Source organism: Argopecten irradians, chromosome 14 (genome assembly GCF_041381155.1).
Source record: "Argopecten irradians isolate NY chromosome 14, Ai_NY, whole genome shotgun sequence".
In the NCBI taxonomy this organism is placed as follows: Eukaryota; Metazoa; Mollusca; class Bivalvia; order Pectinida; family Pectinidae; genus Argopecten; species Argopecten irradians.
Genome location: NC_091147.1, coordinates 8,759,895 through 8,787,878, shown reverse-complemented (window position 1 = coordinate 8,787,878; position 27,984 = coordinate 8,759,895). Strand labels below are relative to the sequence as shown.

Sequence of the window (27,984 nt, the reverse complement as noted above, 5' to 3'; positions counted from 1 at the left end):
GGTGAACCTGGATGGTATAAAAGTACGATATGACTGATTATCCATACCTGACCACTCCTATTGAATTAGTATTAGATTTTAGCTGAAGTGTAAAAGTCAACGGAAGGGCACACTCTCTGACTCAATGATATCTCCATATAACTAGGCCCTGTCACCCACTACTCACCTGGCCCACAAAGCTAATTCACCAGCTCTATTGAGAAGCCTATGTATATTTATTTATTCGTGTGTCAGGGGGAAATTTATCCAACACCCTTGTCACTTACCCACTATATATTAAGTATATCATGCTGCCACAGCATGGCATAGTTTTCTTCTTGGGAAGAATTTTTCTACATGAAGATAATATTGGTATGGGAAACATTCTCTTATTACTTACTGTAATTAAAGATGTTCTCTGCTTGATATTTGTATTATATTCTGCTTATATAATGAACAAATCTGAAGAAGACTTTGACCCATAACGCAATATCTCAATTGACAAGTCAAACCTTTAATGGACCAAGAAAAAATGGTCGTTATAGCCAGGTGGCCTTTATAATACACAGATCAAATTTGGTTGGTATTGGAGAGCCTGAAAAAGCAGTCTTAAAAAGCAGTTGGTAGGCTTGATTGTACCTGGTAGGCAGTGATTTAACAAGAAACCCAGTAAGAAAAAGTCTTATCGTTTCTAAGGTGTCGTTTTTGTGATGGGGATGCACAATTTCTGCTGCGAGGATTATATCACAGACGGTTTCTAATGCCAAACCTCTGTGTCGGTACAGTGAAGGTACTCCCGATGTAATGTACATGTTATAATCAGACAAATGTGATGGGTGCAATGTAGTACCGGCGCGGAATGCGACACAGAAATGTTACAACTGTACACATTAATGACATCGGTGACGCAACCAGGACACGTTACAGCTCACAAATATTTTATCTCCACTATCTTAATTCCAAAGTACATCTATTAACACGTGAAAAGTATATCCAGCGTTGACTCATTTGTTTGGTATATAAATACCATGAGATTGTGTACGGAATAATTGACTCATTTCTTCATTAGCATTTAGTATACACCATATAAATCAGATTAATTCAGTATAAATTCAAAATGAAGCAAGTTTTTCCAGCTTTAACATAAATTTTGTTAATAGCACTGTGATAATATAAAATTTTATGGAGAATATTACTTCTGGTTTAATATGAAGGATGTATATAAAGTGATGTTACAATGATAAAGTGTGAGATAAAGTTACGACGGCCTTGTGTTATACCTGTGGAATGTGTACTGGCTACTGCACCTGTACAAATATACTAGTGTACATTATAAATACATTAATATTTATCTGAAAATAGCACCAGAAATATCTACAATAAACACATTCATACAGATAACGTTATCGCAACAAATTGTTTAGATGATGTGTTTGATCAAATAAAGTTGTTGACATTGTTTTAAAATCACGTCAACAAGATATCAGAACCACTTAGAAATATTAAAATAGTTATACCAGCACATATATGTGTCCAGATTCAGTGCAAATTACTCAGTTAATGATTTTAGAAATTTCAACTTTGGTATGAGGTTGAGTGCAGCAAGTTATTGAAAAGATGCAATCACAAGCTATCAGAAAACAGTAAATTATGTAGGTCAGCAGTCAGGTTTTCTGTTTTTATGTAAAAATAGAGATTGATTGTCGCAGTGTTATGGCCTTTAGCTCCATATACAAAATAAAAACGCTGTGATATGATATCAGTTTGTGGGGTTATATTGATTGGAGGGCAATCTCCCACATCCGTGGTGTAAATAACACCAGCAGATTTTAGTGTCGTGATTTAAAATGTGGGCTCTAGCAGTGGAAATGTCACAGATGACAGATACTGCCTATGTAAAATCTGTCGGGTCCTATTTTATCAATATTTAACTACATATACATAGGGAGAGAAATATATTGCAGAATGTTTCAAACTTTGTGAAGGTGAATATTTGTGGTGCTTTTAATTAGGAAGAGTATGAGATCGTTACATATAAGTGATAGGTAATTATTTTACTCCTTCACCTCTGAAATTTCATAGTGGACAGTTCTGGTCTTTGATTTCGGTGAATCTAAATGCATCTTTGGGGGTGTGTGAATAAGTTAAATAGCTCTGCTTATAGACACAACAAAGTTGTTGGTGTATATATGAATTAAACAATAAAAATTGTAATATTTTTTATCTACATCTGATAAAGGGATTTTTGTTACATATTCATAAAGAATTTGACATTTGAAGGGACTACATATTTATATCATAGGCAGAGAAAGTTTTGTGAAAAATGTAAAGACATTTGCGTTTTGACAGGAAATATGGCAATAAAAAGTGTAAAAGCTGTAGCTAAAAGCTTTAGAGCCCAGACTGTATATGCACTTGAGGCTTAACTTTCTCTACATATTGCATATTCATAAATTCCATTTTACATACACCACAAGGCTAGTTTGATGTAACATGTTTACAACGGAAACACCTGGTTATCTGCACAGGTACTAATACTGATGGCGGTGATAGGTACACATTTAGTTACGTAACCTACCAATACGATCAAACACAAGATTTCATGTTTCCTGAAGCACCTCTGACATACGTTGATCAGCATTGATAATTTCTCAGAACAGAATTGTTCATTAGATTGTAAATTCTGATGGTTAAATATAGATGGAAGCTAGAGAAGGGGATACATGACTATTGTAAAGGGTCATTACATTTCATTACGCTTGATTTTGTATATTCCTTACATTCTAATTAAATTTATTCAAGTTAGTGGAAAAAAACCCATATTTATCAGACGTAACACGAATATACCACAGTCTCCCAAAACGCACACTACACTCACTACACACCACATGACATGGTAGGCCGTCCTTACATGACAGTGACTGTTAATACGACGGTAGTTAAAAATATCATGAGTAACAACAGTACCCCCATTTACAAATCGTGGATCACTCTTTGATTTTTTTTGGAATCAACAATCTTAAAATAGTATAAATTGTTCAAAGGTATTGTTAGAATTGAAACTGAACAGAGCTCAGGTGGCAGTGAAATTTGTAGACTTTCAAATTATCTGTGAATTGTAAAATACTTGAAAGCCAAATGATAGCTATATTTAGTGGTTCTATAGACACACCTGCACCTGTATTGGCATTCGGTACATTTCATTGGTTTTGAAAAAAAGGGAGATAAAAAATGTTCATTGTATCTGTAGCTGTAAGGATATGTCTGAAATGTCATTTTATTTGACACAGGGGCAAATATACACACAGAAGATAACAAAGTTTTCTCATGGATATGTTGTGTAATGATGTGATATAAGTCGAAATGTTGTAACAAAATGGTCTTAATTGTCAAATTCTGCAGAACTGCCGTTAGCTTAGTCTGCGATGCGGCTAATCATTTATTACTTTGTACGCGATCCAGAGGATAAAATTTGCTGTGGCGTATAAAAACATTGCATTAATGCTGATGAAATACACAGCTAGATACGAAATTGCATGAACAGCACACCATGTAGGTGCATGTTGTATATATACAGACATGTTCCATTTACAATCTCTGGAAGCGATTGTTTGGAAAATTGAACATTATCCCCGGGGGAGAAAATGATTCTATGAAAAATGTGCCGAGATTGAGCTGGAATTGTCTGCAATCGATTGGAAGCGATCGGTCCAACACCAGGCGATATTGGAAACTAATCATTATCATTGTGGCAGATATACACAATAATGTTTTACCCTGTAGTATATATATATATATATGTGCTCATATTGATTTCCTACCTCATAAAACGCTTAATAAGCCCCCTATCTCCAGAAACCACCCAAAGGTCACGCAAGGCTGATGAAGGCTTGAGAGCTTGTTCTTGTTTAAGGTCAGATTATAAACACTGGAAAAACATTCCCAGAAAAATGCCAATGCAACCAGTTTGGCAGAAAACAGAAAAGGTCTTACCGAGATTTAGTGTGAGAGGTTGGCAACTACTGCTTTGGGATAGATTCAATATTGAACGTTGAAAAGCTGGATAAGTAAATCAAGGCAGTGGTGACTGTTGTGTTTATTTCAAGTGAACATATATTGGAAAAAGCAATCAGAGTTTTTGCCACTTTGTGCATCAAGAGGTCATAATGCCATCTTCTAACACATATCAGAGGAGAATGGAATTGGAATTGTCCTCACCATTGCAATATTTATAGACATTGAGTAATCTTACTGGCAAGGGACTTACAAAGAACTGGTCAATTTCAATCCTTTCCCAAATTTTTAAGCACGCTAATTTTAAATTATAGCTACAGTCATACTGTATTTTTCCTTATTTTGTTGATTCAAAAGTACATAGATTTATTGTCAATTTCAACAAGTTTTATTACAAGGAAAAGTTAAATATCATAATTACATGTCCATTTTTGTACAGCTGTAGGAAATCTAATGAGGGAATTGATTCTAGGTACAAATCTGCTTTGATTTATATATTAGTGGGGGTTAATTGGACAGGAGTGATTTATATATTGGTGGGGGGTTGGACACAAGTGTTTCACTTGTTATTAGCTAGTTATATCAATAACTGTCTTTCTCTATAAGGTTTATCAGTAAATATGTTCTGGGTCAGATTATCACAGTAAACATGTTTTATAAATATGTTGTGGGCGATTTGACACCAAAAGACGGACACATAACACTCCTCTGGTAAATAAGACTTTAGAAAAGATTACAGAATACAAAGGAGCTTGGCAAGATATCAAGGTCTACATACCATAATGGATGAATTTGTATTGTTACAAATATAATGGAAAGTGACCTTGAAGAATAGCCTGGCAATAGTGAATAAAAAATACAACAAAGATATACTTTAGGTCTACAATAAAAATCATGTGACGAGGACGAAGGTAACATAACATGCGATGATTAAAAAGATACTTACCTGCAATGGTGATGAAATCAAAACAAGTGAAAGTAGACATGCAATGGTGATGAAAATAAAAACATGCGATGATTAAGAAGATGATACTTACCTGCAATGGTGATGAAATAAAACATGCGATGATTAAGAAGATGATACTTACCTGCAATGGTGATGAAATAAAACATGCGATGATTAAGAAGATGATACTTACCTGCAATGGTGATGAAATAAAACATGTGATGATTAAGAAGATGATACTTACCTGCAATGGTGATGAAAACAAAACATGTGCGATGATTAAGAAGATGATACTTACCTGCAATGGTGATGAAAATAAAACATGCGATGATTAAGAAGATGATTCTTACCTGCAATGGTGATGAAATAAAACATGCGATGATTAAGAAGATGATACTTACCTGCAATGGTGATGAAATAAAACATGCGATGATTAGAAGATGATCTTACCTGCAATGGTGATGAATAACTTATTAAGACTTACCTGCAATGGTGATGAAATAAAACATGTGATGATTAAGAAGATGATTCTTACTGCAATGGTGATGAAATAAAAACATGTGATGATTGAGAAGATGATACTTACGCAATGGTGATGAAATAAAACATGCGATGATTAAGAAGATGATACTTACCTGCAATGGTGATGAAATAAAACATGTGATGATTAAGAAGATGATTCTTACCTGCAATGGTGATGAAATAAAACATGTGATGATTAAGAAGATGATACTTACCTGCAATGGTGATGAAATAAAACATGTGATGATTAAGAGATGATACTTACCTGCAATGGTGATGAAATAAAACATGTGATGATTAGATGATGAAGATGATACTTACCTGCAATGGTGATGAAATAAAACATGTGATGATTTTGAGGATGATACTTACCTGCAATGGTGATGAAATAAAACATGTGATGATTAAGAAGATGATACTTACCTGCAATGGTGATGAAATAAAACATGCGATGATTAAGATGATGATACTTACCTGCAATGGTGATGAAATAAAACATGTGATGATTAAGAAGATGATTCTTACCTGCAATGGTGATGAAATAAAACATGTGATGATTAAGAAGATGATACTTACCTGCAATGGTGATGAAATAAAACATGCGATGATTAAGAAGATGATACTTACCTGCAATGGTGATGAAATAAAACATGTGATGATTAAGAAGATGATACTTACCTGCAATGGTGATGAAATAAAACATGCGATGATTAAGAAGATGATACTTACCTGCAATGGTGATGAAATAAAACATGCGATGATTAAGAAGATGATACTTACCTGCAATGGTGATGAAATAAAACATGCGATGATTAAGAAGATGATACTTACCTGCAATGGTGATGAAAATAAAACATGCGATGATTAAGAAGATGATACTTCCCTGCAATGGTGATGAAATAAAACATGCGATGATTTTGAGGATGATATATATAACATGTGATGCAAATAAAATATAATATTGAACAAATTGATGTTTGGTTTGCTAATTGATTTTTGCTGAGATTTAATTTGTATAATTATTGGTTGTACAAATATACTTTCATCTATAATTAGACTAGAAGATATCCGATTTGTCCAGGGCACTACTAGATTTCAGTACAGATCTATTCTCCTCTTTGTTGACATACAGATGTGTGTGGAGTGGTTAAAATCGGTGTGGTAATCATTAGGATGTGGCCGTGTCACGGGGTTTATTGTGTGCACAACGTCGTCATCGTGTCACAGAAAGTATCACAGTACAACAGGTCCTTCGGACAATCTTATCATCCTGACATCTTTTATTTGGGGGTACTTGTGAATGTTCAACTTTTATCAATACTAGGGTCACCAGCCATTTGTGGACACAAATCTCCACAAGTGTCCCAGTAGACTTGATTTCATTGGAGACATCTCTATTTCTGTGGACAAGATTTGCCTAGATACTACACAGATCTGTGGTGTTTGATCAACATCAGCTAGGTGCTTGACACCAAGGTGTTATATCATTAAAGGTACTTGACACAAAATTGTGGCTTGGAAAAGGACAGATTGACGTTAGAAAAGACGGGATTATCTAGAATTAACACACAATATTAGATTACAGGCCTGATTCAGTTGTTATAAGCTAGGACCAAGATTATATTGTGTAATATTGGTCAATAATAGGGTGAATTAAATCATTGTAACTCCTGTATACATATCTATGAGAACTATAGAGGACATAAGTGAGTGTCTAGGTACAATGATATTCTGAATTAAACATTGGCTTTCATATTATATTAAAAAAAAATCCCAAATGGAACAAAAATTTTCTATTTCCTGATTTATATGATCTAGATAACTAATTTTAAGATTTTGGTTCATGTTGGAGAAAAAATGCATGGTCTTTTCTTACTGATTTCATTTTAAGTTAAGGAATAGTTGTATGGCTTACTTTGTATAATAAAAGAAAGAGTAATCCAAAATTTTTTCTAATAAGTGCCTTGCCCCCTTATATAAAATGATAAGTGTCTTTGATGATTATTGTGTTGAATAGAATAAGATAAGACTTTGATGTGATTTCCAGTCCTTTAACGTCCTTATGTCTTGTATGGAATGTTACTGAAAAGCTACAATGAGTGTTGCTGATAGATAATTATTTCTTCGATATTGCTGCGATGTTCAATATACATGTGATATACGAGTGGTTTCCATTGCTTATCTGACATCAGACTACATCTAAAAACAATATTCCTCGCAAACCCTGGACTATTCATACCAGACAAAAAGACATTACGAGATTCCCAACAACGCATGTGATTGTCCAGCACAGCTTTGTCTGGTCGTTTGACTTCGCTGGAATAATAGACCTGTAACGTTATTGGATGTATGGATTGATTATCATACAATAAAAGTGACCGATGGATTCAAATTCCAACAAATGATTGGTGCCAGCCAGCGGAAGCCACGATAAGGTTCCAAGCTTTATCAGCTCTCACTAATGGTTTCCATGTCGTATCAGCATGGTTGATGATGAACCCATATTAGAGTGCCGCGAACGTTTGCGCTAGTGTATTGGAGAAAAATGGATAGAAATTGATTTTTCTGTGGATATCTTGCACTAGAGTACAAATGAGTGGCTTATTAATTATGGATCCTTAGGGAGCAGGTCGCGTAACTCGTGAAAACACGCCAGGTACTGAATATACAAGAAGACTGCACATTCATTGTTAATGAATGAAATGTATGGTTAACTTCAATGAATGAAATGTAACAAAATTATCTCCCCTTGGATTAAGACAATAAAATTACTGATTTTATTTACTCATAACTAAATATCGGTACAATTTTGAACAAAATCGAAAAATCGTGTGCATCCATGCATATTTTCATACTTTGTAGGATCATTAAATGCGATATTGCTCAAATTAAGCCTTTTAGGTGGTATTTCCTAGATCAGTGCTTTTTCTGATGGGACATTTTGAAGAAAAAAACCAACATCAGTAAATTCGTTTGATAGAACATAATGAGACTTATGATAAAGTCAAATCCAGGGTTAAAAAAGATATTTTGCTGAATGGCGAATTTAGCAAAACGCAATTTCAATATAGATCAAAGGTCAGGTGTTCTGGGAATTTGTTAACTGACAAATGCCATCTACAAAGAAGAGGTTATCCATCTTCTGTCGCAAAATCATCCCACAGTGAAATATTTATAAGGTCGAAAGCCTCCATACTGTAATCATTGGCTGAAATATTCATACCAGGCATTGCTTGTCTGGCATTTTAACCCAATATTGCATGTGCATAAACGTAGTTGATTGAATTAAAATTTTAAAGTGCGTAAACATGCTCACTTAGTTCAAGATCACGTTGAAACCTTCATATTTATTGGGTGTGAAAAGAACCTTAGTACATCATTTGACTTTAAAATTTATTTAAAACAATTGAAATATAAATAAAGGATAATTATCCTTTAAGTACAAATGTGTATGCAATGATTAAGGGATTTTGCCCTCATGAGAATGTGTACTGGTACAGTACAATGTTCTGGAAGATTTTTGCCCTCATTGGAATGTGTACACAATGTTTTAAAGTTTTGCCCTCGTTTTAAGACTTTTGCCCTTGTTTTAAAGACTTTTGCCCTCATTTGAATGTTTTGCCCTCATTGAAATGTTTACAGTGCCCAATGAATGAGGATTTTGCTCTAATTTGAATAAACATACGGTGCAAGGATTAATTAGGAATTAAGTGCTCTCATTGGAATATATACGATGCCAGTTTTATGCTTTCAGACAACAGTAAAAGGTGTATGTTACCATGATGAAAGAATAAAGTGCCCTCATTTGAATGTGTATATTAAGTGCCTTCATTAAGGATTTTGGCCTTCCGCAAATACACAATATCATAATGGAGGATTGATACCCTCATTGGAATGTGTATGCTGCAGGTACAATGACAATTTGGATATGAGGACATGCAGAGTTGCTGGAATGTGCATGGCACTAGAGTTAAAGACTAGTGCCCTCAATTAAATACTTGTACAAGATGGAATGAGATGGAGGATATGTGCCCTCATTGGAATATATAGGGTAACATGAATCCTCAAGCAAATAATTCTTACTGGAGTTTTACGGTACCATGAAAATACATGTCAGTCAGAATAGGAATTATACTGACAGCAGCTGTGGGGGTAGGGGATCGGGACGAGGAAGCTGGATGAGATTTGTGAGGATTAGATTGGCCTGTGGCGTGAGTTTTCTATGTAGCTATTTGTATGTAATTACACCACAAATCTCGCTCACCATGTACCAAGTAATGGCTACATTATCAGGATCAGTCTGACAAAAATTTTAAGCCTCCTTAGATTGAAAAACGTTTTAGGTATTTGATTCAAGAAAATTTAAATTCTTTTATAGGGTATTTTATGAAATAATTTTATAGGTATTTTTGGTCAAAATATCCCAATGGAATTCACTGAAGAAATGGAATGTCTGAGGTAGATAGTATAGTCAACTGATTTTGTTACCGAGACCAAGAATTTTATAAAGTTAGATGATATAGATTTTAGACAGTTTAATGTATATTACTGTGTCAGAAGTCCGTCCATTGTGTAAAGAATGTTATTATATATATAGAATTAGCTCTCCTTCAAGTAGAATTTTGTCTACCTAAACTCTGTAACAAGAGGAGACGACATTTCAGTATCATAAGTTTTCATCTTTCACAACACTTTATGATATAATAGTGATAATCAAATTAAAGAAGTGTTTCATCTGTCAATCACAATCATAACTCTATGCTCAACATTAGTACTGTACATATCCTTCTAACAACTTTTAGAAACCTACATGGAGCTATATGCAATTGTAGTTTTTGTTTTGAATAGTTTATTCTGACAATAGTCCTTGTTTTGTGTAGATGAATCTGATTACACAATGACCAGGAGAGTGTAAAAATCAGTGGACTTTGGATGTCTGCTGTTCTTTTGAGGACCATCAGTAATCGATGCTATTCTGTCATGTCTTCAAGCAAGCTTGTCAGGACATCAGTAAGCGATGCTATTCTGTCATGTCTTCAAGCAAGCTTGTCAGGACATCAGTAATGATGCATCTTCATGTCAAGCTTGATGCTATTCTTCATGTCTTAAGACATCATGTCTTAAGCAGCTTGTCAGGACATAGTAAGATGCTATTCTGTCATGTCTTCAAGCAAGCTTGTTGGAAAATGTAAAGTAGGACAAGTTTGTAGGAAAATATGATAATCTGACTGATGTACAGGGGTGTATGACCCAAGTTTTAATTCTCTATAATCTTGTTACACACAATTTAATCTAGATTTAAGTTTAACCTTGCTGATTTATCGCTCACAATGAACAACCATTGGTGGTTAATGGTCTAGTAATGTTTATCATTGTAGGCAAATGTCAAACACTTAAACTTTTTTTGCAAGATTAAATGTGAACATTATATTTGTAGATTCAAAAGCAATGTGGAAGGGATAATATTTCAGATTGAGAAATATCACTTTTATCAAAATGTTTAATTTCAGGGGTTGGGTTGACTGAAAAGTTACTCCTCGGAATGCAGCAATTTGCTCGCCCTAGAATTTTGCAGTTTTAGGTGTTATCTTTGTGGGAGCCAGCTAGATTGCTTTGGATGACATAAAGGATATAAACGTAATTATTTCTGCTATTGTGTCACCTTGTTATTGTTATGTGGATAAACATAGTATCATGTTATCGGACTCTCAGGTGTAGCATTGCTCTGGTTTGTATTCATTTTAAGAGTATTTGACATTTAAATGCTTATTTCTATTCTTCACTGTCAAAGATTATGTGTCATTGGATTGCGGTGCAGTGGTGACGTTTTTTCTCTCTCTCGCAGGTGTAGAAGATATAAAATGGCGGTAGTTTTACAAATCTGTCCCTGTCAACGAGATGTAGGACAGCAATCCTGCTGTAACCCTACACGTATAAAATCTGTACCAGTTTATTATAAGTAAAGACCAGCATATACTTAAGGATGTACTCCTCTGAGAAGTCAAAATTTTCTTGTATTAAACTTTTTTTTCTCATATAGATTTTTGGAAAGAGGAGTTCATACCATGAAAGAAAATGAAAGAAAAAGCATATGTCCGTGTGCTCGTTTTTGAGCTACTGTCACTGAAAGATACCTAGTTGACAAAATATTGGATTTTATGTGAATTTTGCCATTTTGACCATATACACAAGATATTAAAGCCATAATTTCCTAATGAGGTGTTTGATATGTATTTATGTTTGTAGAATTTATTTTCCAGTAGTCTTCTTTTAAAATATACCAGTTTTGATCAAAAAGACTAATATTTTTTCTCAGAATAACAAGATATGCTACCCCTACCCCTTAATTTTGAGCTACAAAATGCACCATTTTCAGCCATTTTTGCCAAATCTAACCCTTTATAGAAAAAGTTCTGGTATTAAACTTTTGTTAATATTTTGCATATCAATAGGAAAAGGGTTGTTCTTTCAGAATCAGGCAGAAAAATGGGGGGTCCGTGTGCTTACTTTTTTGCCCCACTTGAATATTTGTTATTTTTCAGTATTTTAGAGTAAAAATTAAAAGTGCTCAAATTACCATTAAATGTAAAAATAAAGTGAAAAAAGTGAATCATTTCATACATTAATGCTCAATATTTTAATTATCACGAACCAAGTAAAGATTTACAGCAAAAATTAGCTCAATACAGCTAAAAATGCTGGTGCAGTGATGATTTAAGTAAAAACAATTTCAGTAAAAAATGGTAAAACTGTGGCTCTACTTGAAGCGAAAAAAGACACAATTTCAAAATGGCCGCCAAATTGGCCATTTCTTAAAATCCCCGTATAAAAAAAATCTGCTAAAGTTAGAACTGTAATTTTTTGACAAAATTTGCAACTGGCAACTTGCTACAGATATTGATAAATTGTATTTGAAAATCTCATAACTTCTTTGATCTTTGTCGAAACGAGACTTCAACGGGACTGAAACCTAAAGACCAGCATATACTTAACGTACATCACAGGGAATAGAACAAGTTAGATAATAGTATAGAACTCTCTTGAAGGTAATATAACGCTTATTTTGCATATGCTCTCCTTTGATGAAGGTAGAAAGTGTTTATTAACTCTCTTGCAATTGAGATAGAAAAAGGAACTTTCCTGAGAAGAGAATGAATAACAAAAATAAGTTCTTTTGTAATAAAACATGTAATTTAGATTTGATGTTTAAATTGCTATTTTCTTTGATAAAATTACTTGATGATAATATAATTAACCACGTCAACAAAACACTAAAATCAGGATAGTGATGAGTACATGATGTCTACCTGGATTTGATTTTATCAGTGTGAGCGAGGTTCTGAAAGACTTGGAATTAACTCATTCACCCCCCTAAAAGACCTGTTTGAACTCTTCTCACTCAAAAGGTGGAACAGTTCATTATTAATTTTCAGGGGTGATATGAGTTAATCACAATTGAGGTATGTTTGCCTTCAGTATGAGCTAGTGTATTGACTGGATTCAGACTGTTTATATATAGACTACTCAGGACCATGTGGTTTGCATCTGTTGTTCCTTACTGGGTGCACTCGTTAGCTCAGAGCCGATGATCTACCGAAAACAGGAAGCAATAGGTGTGCATGGCGGTTGGATGGAAGAATTTTGACATTTTTAACTGTTTTGTAATATTTTCAAGTGGCGTCAAAGTAAAACAAATTCATTATTCAGCGAGAGCAGCTGGTAAAGACTTTCGATAATGAAGGGTGGCAGAAGGTTCTCTGTAGAGATAGTCCTAGTGTACTGAAAATACTTTCATGTAAACTGTTCTTAGTCAGTGAAGGACTCAACATAAAGTGTAATACACTCCTGCAATGAAGAAAACTGCTATTATATAAGTAATTTGAGTAACTTTATAGGAAATCTACTACATTGTTATACACGTCCTCGTCTGTCCTGTCACAAACAGTCATATTCTGTTCCAATTTCATCCGAAAACGGGGCATTATGTCCTGCGAACAATTATAGCTCATTTTAGAAATTGATGTATTTCATTCCACGTTAGTGCTAACTATTGTCAGGTGATATTTTGAAACACTATTATATAATTAAATGAGCAGAAACATTTATTTGTTTGATTGTTGTGGTTATAGAATTTGTTATTGTAGTTAATGCTGTACTTGTTATTATAGGAATGGAATCCTATTGCTGTCTCATCGCTGTGGGTTAATGGGCTTACTTCTGTATTTAAGAGCAGCACTTGATAATTCAATGGTCATAAGTGTGTACGGAAGGCGTTGACTCAGCTTATAGTACTGATAATCCTGGTATATTTCCGTAGACAAAGTGTTACTCAAGATTATCCTCATCTATTGAGATGGACCATACTGTGTTCACAGCATCAGTTAGAGTGTACCGAGACACGGATTTTTCATTTTCAAATAAACAAAAACAAAAAAATTGGGGAGTGGGGATTATATATATATGGAAAACAGCTTGTAGTTTGGCCACATGATTGTTTATGAGAAGGAAAATTCAATATGATTTGTTTGGCAACTAACCAACAAAACTTAGTTTGGAAAGGAAACCGGACGTTGAAATAACCAAAGATATGATTGATAGGTATCTGTGTGTGTTTCCGTAACATTACCGCATTATGTTTATAAGGAAGAATATTTCATCAAATATTTCCTTGGCAACTGCACACTGAAAGCAAGTGTTTTTTCCATGTATACCTGCCATACAACTGTGAGTCTGTGATCATGGATGGGCGGTATCAACATGAAAGTAAAATCTGGTAGGGTATAGAGTTGTGAGTACTGCACAGGTGTGGGAAGATTCTGTTGTCTTAGAGTTGTAGCAGGTGAACGACTCATACATGTCTTAAACAGGTGAGGCAAGAGCTCATCAGCATAGGTTGTGGGAGGAGGGAGGCAGTAGGGGGGGGGGGTATAAAGACCAGCAATCACAGGAAGGAGAGGAAAAAAATAAAGAAAAAAAAGTAAATTTTGATGGTAGTATGGTGACTTGAAAAAGAGAATAAAAGATTTGAAGTGTTGTATGTGTATTTGGAGGAGGGGTGGAGGATGAGTTTCCTTATCAGCTCTCTGTCAGCCCCGCTCTTGTCTATCATGACCATGTGTTTAGGTAGAGTAACCCCTGAAGATAACATTCCCCCTCACCACTGTATGTATATACACAACCTGTTCCCCACAACACTACCATTGCTCCCAGGTGTGAATCAAAAATACCTAGTAACATTTCTATCACAGACCCTCTGATAAATCTAATTAAAACAACAAAAGCTAACTTTTCTTTTTGTTTTTCCGTTGTGGGGGAACATCATCAGATTGTTTCTTTATCTCGACTAAACATATGGTTGTAATCTGAGATAAAACCTTAACTAACTAAAAACATTAGCACATGCTGAAACAGTTAACCCTGGCACCCCCATAGACACCTGTAGCCCGACCCAGACTTTTCATGTGGGAGATCCCATGGCTGATACAAGGGGGTTAGTATTTTTGTGAATTTATGTGCATTTGTAATGGAATAACACTTGTGTTTTTGACATGAGTGAGGAAGGAAATGTTAATGATAGGAGGTAAAAAAATTCCGATGATTCCAGACAAGGAGTTCAGACTTTCTCTACTACAAGAAACACAGAGTCTCCGATGACCTATGATGCAGAAGTTATACATTTATTTTACCCCATGATTTTATTATTGTCCTAGATCTTGTCACATTTGCCAGACTTCAGACCAGAATATGAATGACTTGTATCCAATACTGTGGAACAAGAATTATAAAATACTGAACTTGACTTTTAAGTCATTTGTATAAATCTTTAGCAAGGAAAACTTTGCTGAGTTTGGACTTCCTTTTCTGTATCCGACTTACAAGACAACGACTTCGGAGTGGTCTGTTTAAATCTTTATAGAGGACTAAGTTTTGCCAAGATTTTGACCTTAGCTTTGAAAAGCTTTGAAATTTGAAATTATATCAATAGTCTATAAATATTGAGGAAGGACAACCTTTTTCCTTGAATTCAATTTCGACCTGATCTTCAACTGAAGTCATTCTACACCTACAGTATATAAATTTTGAACCATGACAACTTTTTGTTTGAAATCAATTTCGACTTGACCTTGAAACTGAAGTCCTTCTAGTTACTTGGTATATAATAAATCTTTAGCGAGGAGAACAATTTTTTACCATTTTTTGGCTCAATGTACACACGTCCTAGTTATCTGTAACGAATCCTAGCGGAGCCACCCAGCCTTTAGACACTTGTACCCGGACCAGTCTAGTTTATGTGAAGGGGGGAGTAATTGGTACCTGATCCTGTCTGTGTCTTACTATACAGACTCATTCCCCGTGACCTAACATAGAAAAAAACCTCGTTATACAGCACAGTTGAGCTGTCAATTATCTTAGTAGTCACGTCATTGTCTGGATTCATAAATTTGTCAATTTTCTGATGATTCAGGCAATGATTACAAGACCTTTGTGTTGATTCTCAATGTTTTCGTCATTACGCATACACTCTGAGACAGTTGAGAAAAAGAAATAAGATGTTTTATCGACTTTTTCAAATCATTAAGGGTATATATCCGGAACACAGGTATAAACTCTGTTACTTTATCGCTTGGGAGCTTAATCAGGGGTAAAAACCATTGTAGACTGGTACTTAGTTTAAATGGCCGCTTTGTGTGGGTCGTGGTCAGACCTCAAGTATTTCCCTTGCTGAAAATCACAATGTAATAGTGCACTTTTAGGACAGAACACAACTCAATGACTTAATGTAACCTCTAAGTGTAGGGGTAGGCAGGGGTTGGGTGGGTGTGTGTGTGGGGGGTGGGGGGGGAGCAATATGAATACACCTAATCTAACATAATGATTTTGTAAGTAAAATAAAATTGTTACAAAATAACAAAAGCTGTTACTTTTGTGTGAATAACAGTTTTGCAATTTTGGGAGACAAATTGTCATGGCTTTGAAAGTTCTATAGGTGAAATATACTCATGTTTTGTGTAATTTTGAAATGTTAAAATCCAGTTTTCTCAAACTGAATAGTGAAACTTGCTAGTTTTTTTGACCCACGAAAAAACCCCAGCTACAAAATATTTTTCTATAAATTTCTGTTGGTATTTGAAGGAGTTCAATTAAATTCACAGTGTTTTATGAGAACAAGGTCAACATAACTGGACATACATTATAATCTGTTTAGGTATTCACCAGTCAAAACATCATATCATATGTTAGATATCAAACATGTCCGAGCGAGAACATCTCAACAACATCATTCTGTGGGCTGTATCACTGCCAAGTCTGCTACCAAGACGTCTAGGTTGTACTGGTTAGTTAGCATAGGAGCTCAAGAGAAAAATGTCTTAATTAGAAGTTATCAAAACTATCACAGAATGTACTTAAACTAAGAACTCCCCCAGAACGGATCTGATTATTTTTATATTGATGTGTTTTCTATTTTGTCTGACATAAGAAGCATTAAATTATTAGCATCAAGTACTGGCCCTTAAGGTACAGGAGAATAAGTACTAAGGGTTACTGCCTGTCTATTAAATGTACTATCAATTTGTCTCAACTTTCTCTTATCTGATGTAGGCCTAATGCTTGTTAACTCAAAGCTGGTAACATTATAAATAATATTCTCAAGGGATACTGCCATTTCATTATAATGTTAGTGTTTGGAGTTCACCCCTGAAAATTCATAATGAACTGGTCTGACCTTTGAGTCAGAAGAGTTTAAATGTATCCTGGGGGTGTGAATGGGTCAATGTTTATATAATAACCTCCCTTTATTTATTATGTTAAACAGAGAAAGTCATGAATAATAATCAATTTAAGGTGAATAACAAATGTTAGAAATACCTGGTACAACAGGAATGGGGAACTAGATGGTATGTTAGATATATGAAGTAATGATGAATTACCGTATGTTTATTTTGAAGCCTGAAGTAAATTCCCATATATTGAAATTTTTAGGTGAATTATGGTATGCTTTTTCACATGAAGTAAATTACCATAGTGAATTTGGTAATGTTTAATGTGGGTTGCCTATATGTATACCTTTGGTGAATTACGGTACATTTGATGTATGTTTCTAGGTGAATTGTGGTACATTTGATGTATGTTTGAAGGTGAATTATGGAACATTGATGTATGTTTCAAGGTGAATTACGGTACATTTGATGTATGTTTTTAGGTGAATTACGGTACATTTGATGTATGTTTCAAGGTGAATTACGTTACATTTTGATGTTTTTTTTCTAGGTGAATTACGGTACACTTGATGTATATTTTTAGGTGAATTACGGTACGTTTGATGTATGTTTCTAAATGAATTTCTATGTGAATTATGGTACGTTTGATCTATGTTTCTAGGTGAATTACGGTAAGTTTGATGTATATTTCTAGATGAATTTCTTGGTGAATTACGGTACGTTGGATGTATTTTTCTAGGTGAATTTCTAGGTGAATAACGGTACGTTTGATGTATGTTTCTAGGTTAATTTCCAGGTGAATTACGGTACGTTTGATGTATGTTTCTAGGTGAATTACGGTACGTTTGATGTATGTTTCTAGGTGAATTACGGTATGCTTGATGTATGTTTCTAGGTGAATTTCCAGGTGAATTACGGTACGTTTGATGTATGTTTCCTATATGTATACATCTAAGCACCAAACCCTACTCCTATGTAAGAGATCTACTCGGCTGTGAGCTCGCCTCACCTTTACATGCACCGTGTAATTATCATCACTTAGGGAGCATTAAGAAAAAACAACCAGGTATTTTAGTTCAAAGGACTCGAGGTGTTGTGGGATTCTACCGACCTGTGACTGCACTGGCCACAACCCTACACTACACCTGGTGGTCCGCATCAAATCCGGAGATTACTGTAACAGGAATTTCATAGGGAAACCTAGAGCTGGTTTTCTCCCACTCGCAGGAGATTTTTAATCCAGTTGAAATAACATACATGTATATATATGATAAGGGTACATATTGGAATGTCTTGTATAGATATACAAAGAATCTACAAGGAAGTAAGCTAAGGTCTTAGCCCGATTTCTCCAAACAAACCTCTGTAGAACACGGACTAATAAGGCAGCACTTTTTTTTTCTCTCGAGAAATTGCTGCATGGTCTTGAAATAGAGAATGTAATGGAAGGCAAAGAAATAATGGTATTTAAAATGGAAATGTATCGGAAAATGTAGACAGGGGAGGAGAATGTAGATAGGGGATGACACACCAATTAGAGGATAATCATAGGTACTAGGATGCATACAGGCATTGGAAAGATCAAGGGCAATTTTCTACATTTTTGTATTGTAAAATGTAAAATTCTGTGTTGATGCTGATGACACAAGACATAGAGAGATTTATACACAAAGGTAGAGTGGTATCATTATATCACAAATCTGTGTGGCACCTGGGGCAGGACAGCTAATCTGTCTGTACAGGTGTGTACTCTAAAGGTGTGCAGTGATCAGGGAAAGGGCTTCGGTGCACATGCACTGGAACCCAATACTGTCCATGATGTTACTGTTTAACTAATGTGTCTGTCACTCAATGCATTCCACAACAGGTGGTCTTTTTAGGCAGGTGGTCTCACATGACAGGGATTTAAACTATTTTGTTACTATGGTGACAGGGACCTGAAATAAAGGTCTTTCTTGGCATCTCTCTGTTTTCCTAATACAACCTACAACTTATTAAATGTTTCATAGAAAAGATAATTATTTGTCTGTATAAATTTAAAGGGGAACTAAGACATAAAAGAACTAGAGAAAAAACATCAATATCACAGAGCAATACCACATACTATCACAGTCCAGGATCTATCGAGAGACTTGCTTGCCGGTCAATATTGTAAATGCACATGTACATAAAACCTAACATGGACCTCATTACATGTATATATATATATACAGTTAATGACTTGAGACAGCTGTCAGGTTAATAAGTTATGATGTTAACCCTTCACACTGGCTGTGAATGACATGAGATGGTAGGATTACCTCACAGTATCAGTGCCAACGATCAATATCTATATATATATATATTTATATTCGCCCTAATTACTGACGATTATTCCTGTACTAATTGGATCTCGTGATACCATCATCAGCAGATAAAATATTCATTTGCCTTGTGCTCTGATTCAGGAGATGATTTAGATGATTATTAGATATGGTATATAGTAATTAGCTGTATTAGTATGAATATTACCACATATGTTGCAAAAAAAAGTTTGACATTTACGAATAACTGAACACTGACTCAGTGTATAAGCACCCAAATTATTGTTTGTTTTTAGATAGTAAAATATCTTAATGTCTAAATGAATGGAAAGATATTATCTTAACACACAAAGTCTTACAATAAACATGTTTATAACTATAACTGACTCTTATTACTGACTAAACCGTAATAACATAGTGATTCACAGACAACTATTGGTAATTTGCCTGTATGATTTTCTTGTGTTCCCAAGTATATGATTATGAATACCTTGATTCTTTTGAATATAAAATCTGAACAGATCAAGCTGCAGATGGCTAAATCTGAAAAATGTCATCACGGAATAGATTTTCTTTGTTTTCATTTATTGAAGAAAACTTTTAACCACTTTTTTTTCAACCAAATATTGAATACGAATGATAATATGATTTTGACACATTTTACTTTTCATCTTTACAGGAGAGCATTTAGAAGTATGTCCGCAGGGTCACACGTGTTGTACGCGCGACATGGAACAGAAGTTAAAATCACTGGGTACTAAGGAGTACACTAAATTAGTAGATGAATCTTTTAGATATGTAAAAAGTACTTTTGTATCAAGAACAAGAAAATTTGATGGTAAGTACACACCTATATCTGTATGGCAATCTTACACCTATAAGTAACCTTTCTCATGAACAAATGTTTTGTCGTTTGAACTTATAAAACGAGTGTAAGCAATTTCAAACTTTTAAAATGAGTTTGAAAGTTTTGACTTTGTCGTTTGAACTTTTAAAATGAGTGTAAGCAATTTTAAAATAAGTTTGAAAGTTTTGACTTATCAGTAGAACTTCATATTTTTTGGCATTAGATTTGCAATCAAGTTTGTGAGTTCAAATTGAGAAATGGTATTCATTGATGATTTCATAAATTCTGTTTCCACGACAACTGTAGAATCACAGTATATATATTTTATTGATCTTCTAGTTTACAAAATACATTCTAATCTTGAACTTGTCTTCGACTTTAAAAAATCAGTATCTTTCCTCTCGTACAGGAAAGCAGTTTTATGTTGAAATTGATTATAAATCACAGTATGATACACTAACATTTATTTCCTCTGATGAGATAATCGATGAAGCTTCCAGATGTAATAGATTTTCCTTACAATCCTATAAAATCTGCCACTTTTTTTTCAACCCAAATTTGATTTTGCTCGGAATGTCTCCAAATTGATGTCTTGTTTAATTGTTTCCCTTCTTCCTCGAGGTAATCTCATTTGATTTTTTCTCTAAATTCAATTTCTGTTTGAAACCCTCCAAATAGATCTGATGTCAGATTTGAACAGATTTTACGGACAATGGTAGCTAGTGCACTCAGCTTATCATAACCTGATGACTAATGTATTTGTAGGAAGGTAAAGGTTTAGGCCCAAACTTTAATTGGATTTTATCTGGGCCAGAATTAAACCTTAAAACATCTATGGTTAACAAAGAAACATAGCTGCGCCTTGGAATAATTGGCCAACAACTCTTTTATTTCTGTAATCGATGCCTGTTAGAAATTGGGTTAAGGAAAATCTGGCATTTTTCAGTGGTTGGTACAGATGTGTTGGTTTATAAGCATGTGTTTTAGGTAATTGGGTATTACAATTCTTCCTGTGAAACAATGGGTATATAGCAATAATATACCTCACCATAGGACTGAGTACAACAGAGAGGATGGAGGAGGGGCACCTATATGTGATAGAAAGGATGGGGGAGGGGGCACATTTATATGATAGAAAGGATGGGGGAGGGGCACATTTATATGATAGAAAGGATGGGGGAAGGGGACACATATGTGTGATAGAAAGGATGGGGAAGGGGACACATATGTGTGATAGAAAGGATGGGGAAGGGGACACATATGTGTGATAGAAAGGATGGGGAAGGGGACACATATGTGTGATAGAAAGAATTGGGGAGGGGCACATATGTGTGTTAGAAAAGAAGATGGTTGCCAATGGAGGCACATGTATATCAACTTAGTCCAAGGGTCATTTTGAACAAGGAGGGGATAGGAAGGGGGACACAGATCTCTGTTATTGAAGTGAAGAAGTACTAATAAAGAGAAAGGATGATAGAATGAGATCATTTAAGTAATAATATTAGTCCCACTTTTGGGGTGGGGGATGGACGATTAATTCAGGAGGGGGTGGGGGTATTGGATCATGTCTATGGTAACACAAGTCTAGGGTATAGTGTAGAGGGTAGGTATATCATAGGGGGTCAAAATTGCAAGGGACAAAGAGGGGTTGTGAGGAGGTCTTACACATGTTCCAGGATTATGGGTTAGTGTAAGATGAGAGTATGGGGGAGGAGGGAGTGACTCACTCAGCTATAGAATAGACTGTAATGGCTGACTAAGAGCCATCAGAGTATCGATTGGAGGGGATTCCCCGCCCTGTCACCATGTACCAGGGAGTCAAAGGAAGCCCTAATTAGAATGAAGCCCCTCGAGTCAACAAAGAACTGAATAGATCATTATACTGATTAGTGAAACATTTCAGTCTTGCATGCAAACTTCCAGAAAATCATGATGTCATTTAGGGTAACACGAAAATAGATTTAAGTGGGTGAATAGTGTCGTTGTTGACCTGCTGAAGCTGTGATCAGGACAGAATCCCTGGCAGGCTAAGGAGCCATTTAATATTTTTACTGCAGATGAAACGCTTGATTTAGAACCATAAAACATTACTGTGCATCTGTTTAGTCGTGTTCTCTCATTCTTCCTCGTATTTTAGGTTCTCTCTTTTTATTGTATAATCAATTTTAACAAAGACGAAATATTTCCTGTATTACAAAGCCATCGTGATTATAGATTTGGTGTCGTTTTCAATATTTGTTAACATTTCAGACAATAGATGGATTTATGATTTATACCGAGTGAGGGAGATTTTAATGTCTTAGAAAATCGATTCCTCTGTTACTCATACAATACACATTTTAAACACTTACAAGTTTTCACATTATTGATTTAACCTAACTTGTTAAAAAGATATTTTCGAAGAATTGTTTTTGACATGTTCACTTTATTTAATGATGAATCATTAAAAAACAATTCCCAAAGCATTTATTTCTGAACATTTTAGGATTAATTTTGAAGCCTAGCTTTCAAGTTAGAATAAAATAATTGTTGACGGGTATTAGTATTTGTTAGATGTCGGTTTTAATTTTCTGATTTCATGTATAAACTGAAGTAATCTTATCTACGTCATTTGAATTTTCAAATGGAATGCCATAATTGTATACTCAAACAAAAGGTTCTAGTGGCCTGCACATTCATTTTATGTGAAGTTTGATATAGGATTTTGGACCAAGTACCGAGATTGTGACATCAAAAATTTGTGTCAATATCTATATATAACAATGTTGCAATCATTGGATTGTGGGACTAATCAACTATATTTGTACTTTACCACCATGACCGTTTGGTATCCTAGAACTGACATATTAGTGGGTGATTGCTACAGAAAAAATCACTGTATGTTTTATATGATATAACGCTATTAAGATCATATTTAGTTTGGCAAAATACCAGATTTGATAAAAAACAAGAAGACAGAAATTGTTCGGATTAATAAACAGATAAATTTTGATAAATGTTGATTTATCATGAAAGAAAAAAAGGTAAGAACTGCAGTCTGAATGCTATCGATCACAAGTCCATGTCTATATGTGGTAAAAACAGTAGTACCTGATAGCAAACAGCTTCACCTAATCTTAACAGAGACTGAAACAATTCAAGCATGTGGAAGCATTACCGCCAGGCTCCCACGACATGCTCAAAAGTCTGGACTACACACATCATAAACATTTCTGTTGTAGGGTTTCCTTACTTTTAAGACAGACAAGTAATGTAAAAAATTGATTTTGAACTATTGATGCAAATATTGAAGAATTTTATTTATGAAAAAATACTTGTGTAAATAGAACTTGATTTTGAACACCACAAATAATTGACATGTTGAATCAATGGTTGCTATGTGAATAATGTGACACTGCTATTAGAAACACAAAATTTTAAGTTATAAAGTAAGATTACTGTTAAAATACCCTTATATATCATTTCTTATTCAACATTTCGTTGTGAGATACTGGAAGTTTTGAAAATTTTCCTTGTACAAATAAAGAACCTTTGCAATTTCTCTTATATTGAATTCATGCTAGAATTTCATGAAATTCAATGTAAATCCTTCAAAATCAAAACCTTGATAATATTCAATATGAAGCCTAGATAAGTGATGTCAACTCGTAGAAAGACATAAAACTTATGGTAATAGTAAAGCTAACAAGAGACTAAGTCCATCAGTCCATGCTTTCCACTCGCCCTACCTGCACAAGGTACCATACCCCCTTGGTTTGATATTAGCCACATGTCTAGTGTTTTGTTAATAGGCCTGAGAGCTAAGTTATGTACTCTATCAAACTCTGTACACAAACGCCTTCCTCTTTAAAACATTTAGCTTCAACAATTCTGATACTTTCAAAGTTTTATCACTTATTTAAGGCATTCCAAAATTTCCTTCCTTTAATTTTAAAATTAAAATCTTCAGATCACCAATTGATGATTGAAAATTTTGTATTTTGTCACTATTAAGAAAGTGAATACAGTTAAGTCTTTGCAAATTGCAGAGTTATCTGCCCTTGTGGATATTAGTATCAACATCAAATATGTTTGTGACCAACAATTACGATTTATAAATTATATGTATATGCTTATAAAATTATGACATAATGAATAATAGCTAACTGCTATAGGTGGTTGGTGGTTTTCCTCCACAATGTTATAAACATGGCATGTCCTTAAATTACTCTGGCTGTAAAACAAATCCAACCAAAGCAAACCATAACATATCAACTCCATGATAAAATAAACGTAATAAAATAAAGCAAGCTTTATCAGTGACTTCTTCAATTTCTTTAAAAGTCCACTGCCAATCTAAAAAATGTTGAAAATAATTTAACAATGTATAAGATGTGTGGACGAAGCTTGCACTTGTTCCGAGGGTCAGAAGGTTTTTATGGCTTCAGCTGCTGCCAACAATCAACTTTCATCATGAAAAATGTGTCCTGTATTTTTCGGAAGGATGTACTTTTCTGATGATGAATGGAGTTCCTTCCGTTTCTGTCAGACTTCTAATAGAAACAAAGTATTGTTGTACTATTGTAATTAGAGTTCACCGGACAAAACAAAACCCAATTAGGCAAACTGGAATACAGCCTCTAGGGATGTCGACCATAAATGTGAATTACAAGCCATTAATTAGGGGTCAGATGATCCTAGACAGGTCAGCCAGACGCGACGTTCACTAACCCGTGACGGTTTAGACAGACAGGAAGGGATGTTTTTAGAGAGTATAGTACAGCTTCCTGTAGCAGCTTTACTGCCATGACAACAAGATTGGTCAGACTATTGTGTGAATGTATTCTGAGTAGGAGAAAAGAAAACATCTTCAAAGGAGGAATTTGTAAAACTTCAAAAGAGATATGATCGTAAAGATGTTTGAAAGATTTGCAAAAAATTATGATATGAAAATTTGTTGACTCAGCATTTCAGAGAAATTCTTCTGAAATATTTTGCCATTTTGTAATAGTATTTCATATTACACACAAGTGAGCAAGATTTAAAGTTTCAGATGGTGAAGTGGCCTTGGTGGGCAAGTGATTTAGATGTCATGACATATTACCACAAGCCCTCCACCTCTGTGATGCTAGTTTGAATCCCTAATTGCCAGTTACTGACTGCTGGTTGGTAGTTTTCTCCTGGTACTCTAGCTTTCCACTATCTAAATATTGCACTTCCTAAAATGATTTTGACTGTTAATGGAGTTTTAAACTAATCAATAAAATATTAAACGAATATTAAAGTTGATATTTTGGTATTGCCCACATAATGTTGAGTTTTCTATCTCTGAAATGGTTTCAATTACTAATACATTAGGATGGTATGAAGTAGAATGCCAGTCAAATAATCTTGAATGTATTTCCTTAACTGATCCATTTTATTGTGAGTTTTTATCATGTTTTGATTGAATGTTCCAGTTTGCTCTTGGTCATTGTGGATCTGTCTCGACACAAACCAGATGGTAAAATCTGTGTCAGACAAACTCTTGTTTTCTATAGAGACTAGGTGATATCATCTATGTCAGACAAAATCTTGTATTCAATAGGGGGTACAGGTGTAGGATTTCAGAAAAAATGTGGTTAAGTTAAAGAAATTTACAATGTCAGATTAAAATCACTAAATGAACAGTTAAGTACTATGCCAGTATAATGTGTTTGCTATTATTTCATTTTGAACACACTAAAATAGGTCTTCAGGATTCATCCATTATGTCATGATAGTGTTTTGAAAGAAGTAAATTAACAGTACAAGTAAATTGCTTTTCTACCCATTTCCAGAAGCCAGATTTAAAAGTAGGAAATAGTGTTTAAGAAAACATTGTCTCATAAATTGAGACGCATAAAAATCCCAGATTTTTTTTTAGGTCCAACAACAGATATTAGAATTCACATTTTGTTTGGTTGGAGATATTCAAGCAATTTTAAAGAAACCATTCAAATCTAAATGGAAATTTGAAATGAAATAGAAAAAAGAAAAAAAGAAAAGAAATTGAACAAGATTGGAAAAGTAACAATTTAATCTGGAAGTAATCTAGACTAGAAGATGGAGGATCTACATCAAGTTTGCTGAAGGTTGAGATTTTGTGTAGGCTCCATGCATAGTATAGATATATCTGCTTGTCATGGTGTAAACGGTGTTTAATGTAGAACTAGAGACGACCAGCAGCGTCAGTGCTGCCGTATAGGAGCAGAAGAGAGAGGACAAGACCTGTCTGTTAAATAACATGGTAGAGGTTGGAGGTGGCGTTTGTCTCCAGGTCGATAATGCATATTTCTGTTGCTATTACTTGAAAAGCTTGATATAACACACAGCAGGAGAGTGGAGTAAAGCAGGATAACATGTATTTCAGACAGAGGGAAAAAGGAAAGTTTGACACAAAACATTTATTGATGGGAAAACAATGCCTGATATTACGACAGCTTTGGGTGGGAATCAAATGTATTGGAAGCTTGAAAGGATAGAATAGATACAAACATAGAAGCAACTCTGATTAGTTGTAATTATGAAAACATTATATAAATGGACATTATTAGCCCTTTTCACCTCCACCCAGAAATTTGTAGTAGTCTAATTGTTTGATTTCTATTCAAACACTTGACAACCTGGGTGTGCAGATTACAAAAGCTTTCAAAGTCATGTGCAATTTTCCAAATCGTTCTTTTGATCTTAGATAGGAACAGTTTTGAAAGGATTCACTTTCTGAACGTTTATTATCATCACTTGGTAGATTAAATAAAATGGAACAGGAAAAGTAGAGCTTTCTGACAAAGAACATACAAGAGGTGTTGATATCTGTCAAGTTGCTTTTGAGAAGGCATATTATGCCAACATCAATCATCTAAATGAGACAGCAAGGAAGTTTCATTAAAATATTGATAATAAAATGTATAATCATTGAAAAGTTGGAAAGTAGAAATACCATCCTGGCCAATTTTTATCTGCCAGGAATATAAAACTGGTTTGTCCTTGCCATATGCAATTTAGTTGATACTGAGGCAGTGAAGTACTCAACAATGTTTGAACTTTACATCACTAGAATGATAAAATCATACGAAACTTTAATATGCAGCACAGTTCAGCATGAGGCTTTTTGGGGAAGTGTAATTGACCCTGACATTTCAAAAAATCTGAACCAACTTAAAATGAATTGTTCTTTTTAACAGTAAAGGTCATTGGGAGGTTTGGAGATATTTGACCTTGACCTTTTGACAACGGAGAACTTGACCCCCATCACCAGGACATGTAATATAAGCCACATGGGGATGTACATGATGTACATGTTGCTGAGGTTGTAAAATGGCTATCTGGACATGGTCGGTCATTTGTGGTCAATTATAAATCCATTTTATGACAGATAAGTCAGGATAAGTACTGGTCATTACTATAGTATTATGGGATGTATAACCTTCCTCTGTAAAGTGTTCGAGACACCTTGGGGTTCCCTAAAGCAACAATATAATTAGGATATCCTAAAACCTGTTTATGCTGTTCTTAGAGTTATATTTGTACATGTTCATGGAACTCTTTGATGTTTGAGATAGGAAAGTCAGTATGTGCATCATGCATGCATTTTATGCTATTGGAAGATATCAGCTGACCAGAATTGGTAGTAAAAGTTGTGACTGTCATGGC

General features: G+C 34.6%; 1 protein-coding gene across 1 annotated transcript in view; it reads left to right on the top strand.

Moving 5' to 3' along the window:
- Positions 1-27,984, top strand: part of LOC138307598 (glypican-6-like) — a 77,194-nt gene that overhangs the window by 16,311 nt on the left and 32,899 nt on the right. The window contains exon 2 of the mRNA XM_069248400.1: positions 20,164-20,322. Coding sequence (XP_069104501.1) covers positions 20,164-20,322 — 159 coding nt within the window. The remainder of the gene's footprint in view (positions 1-20,163; positions 20,323-27,984) is intronic.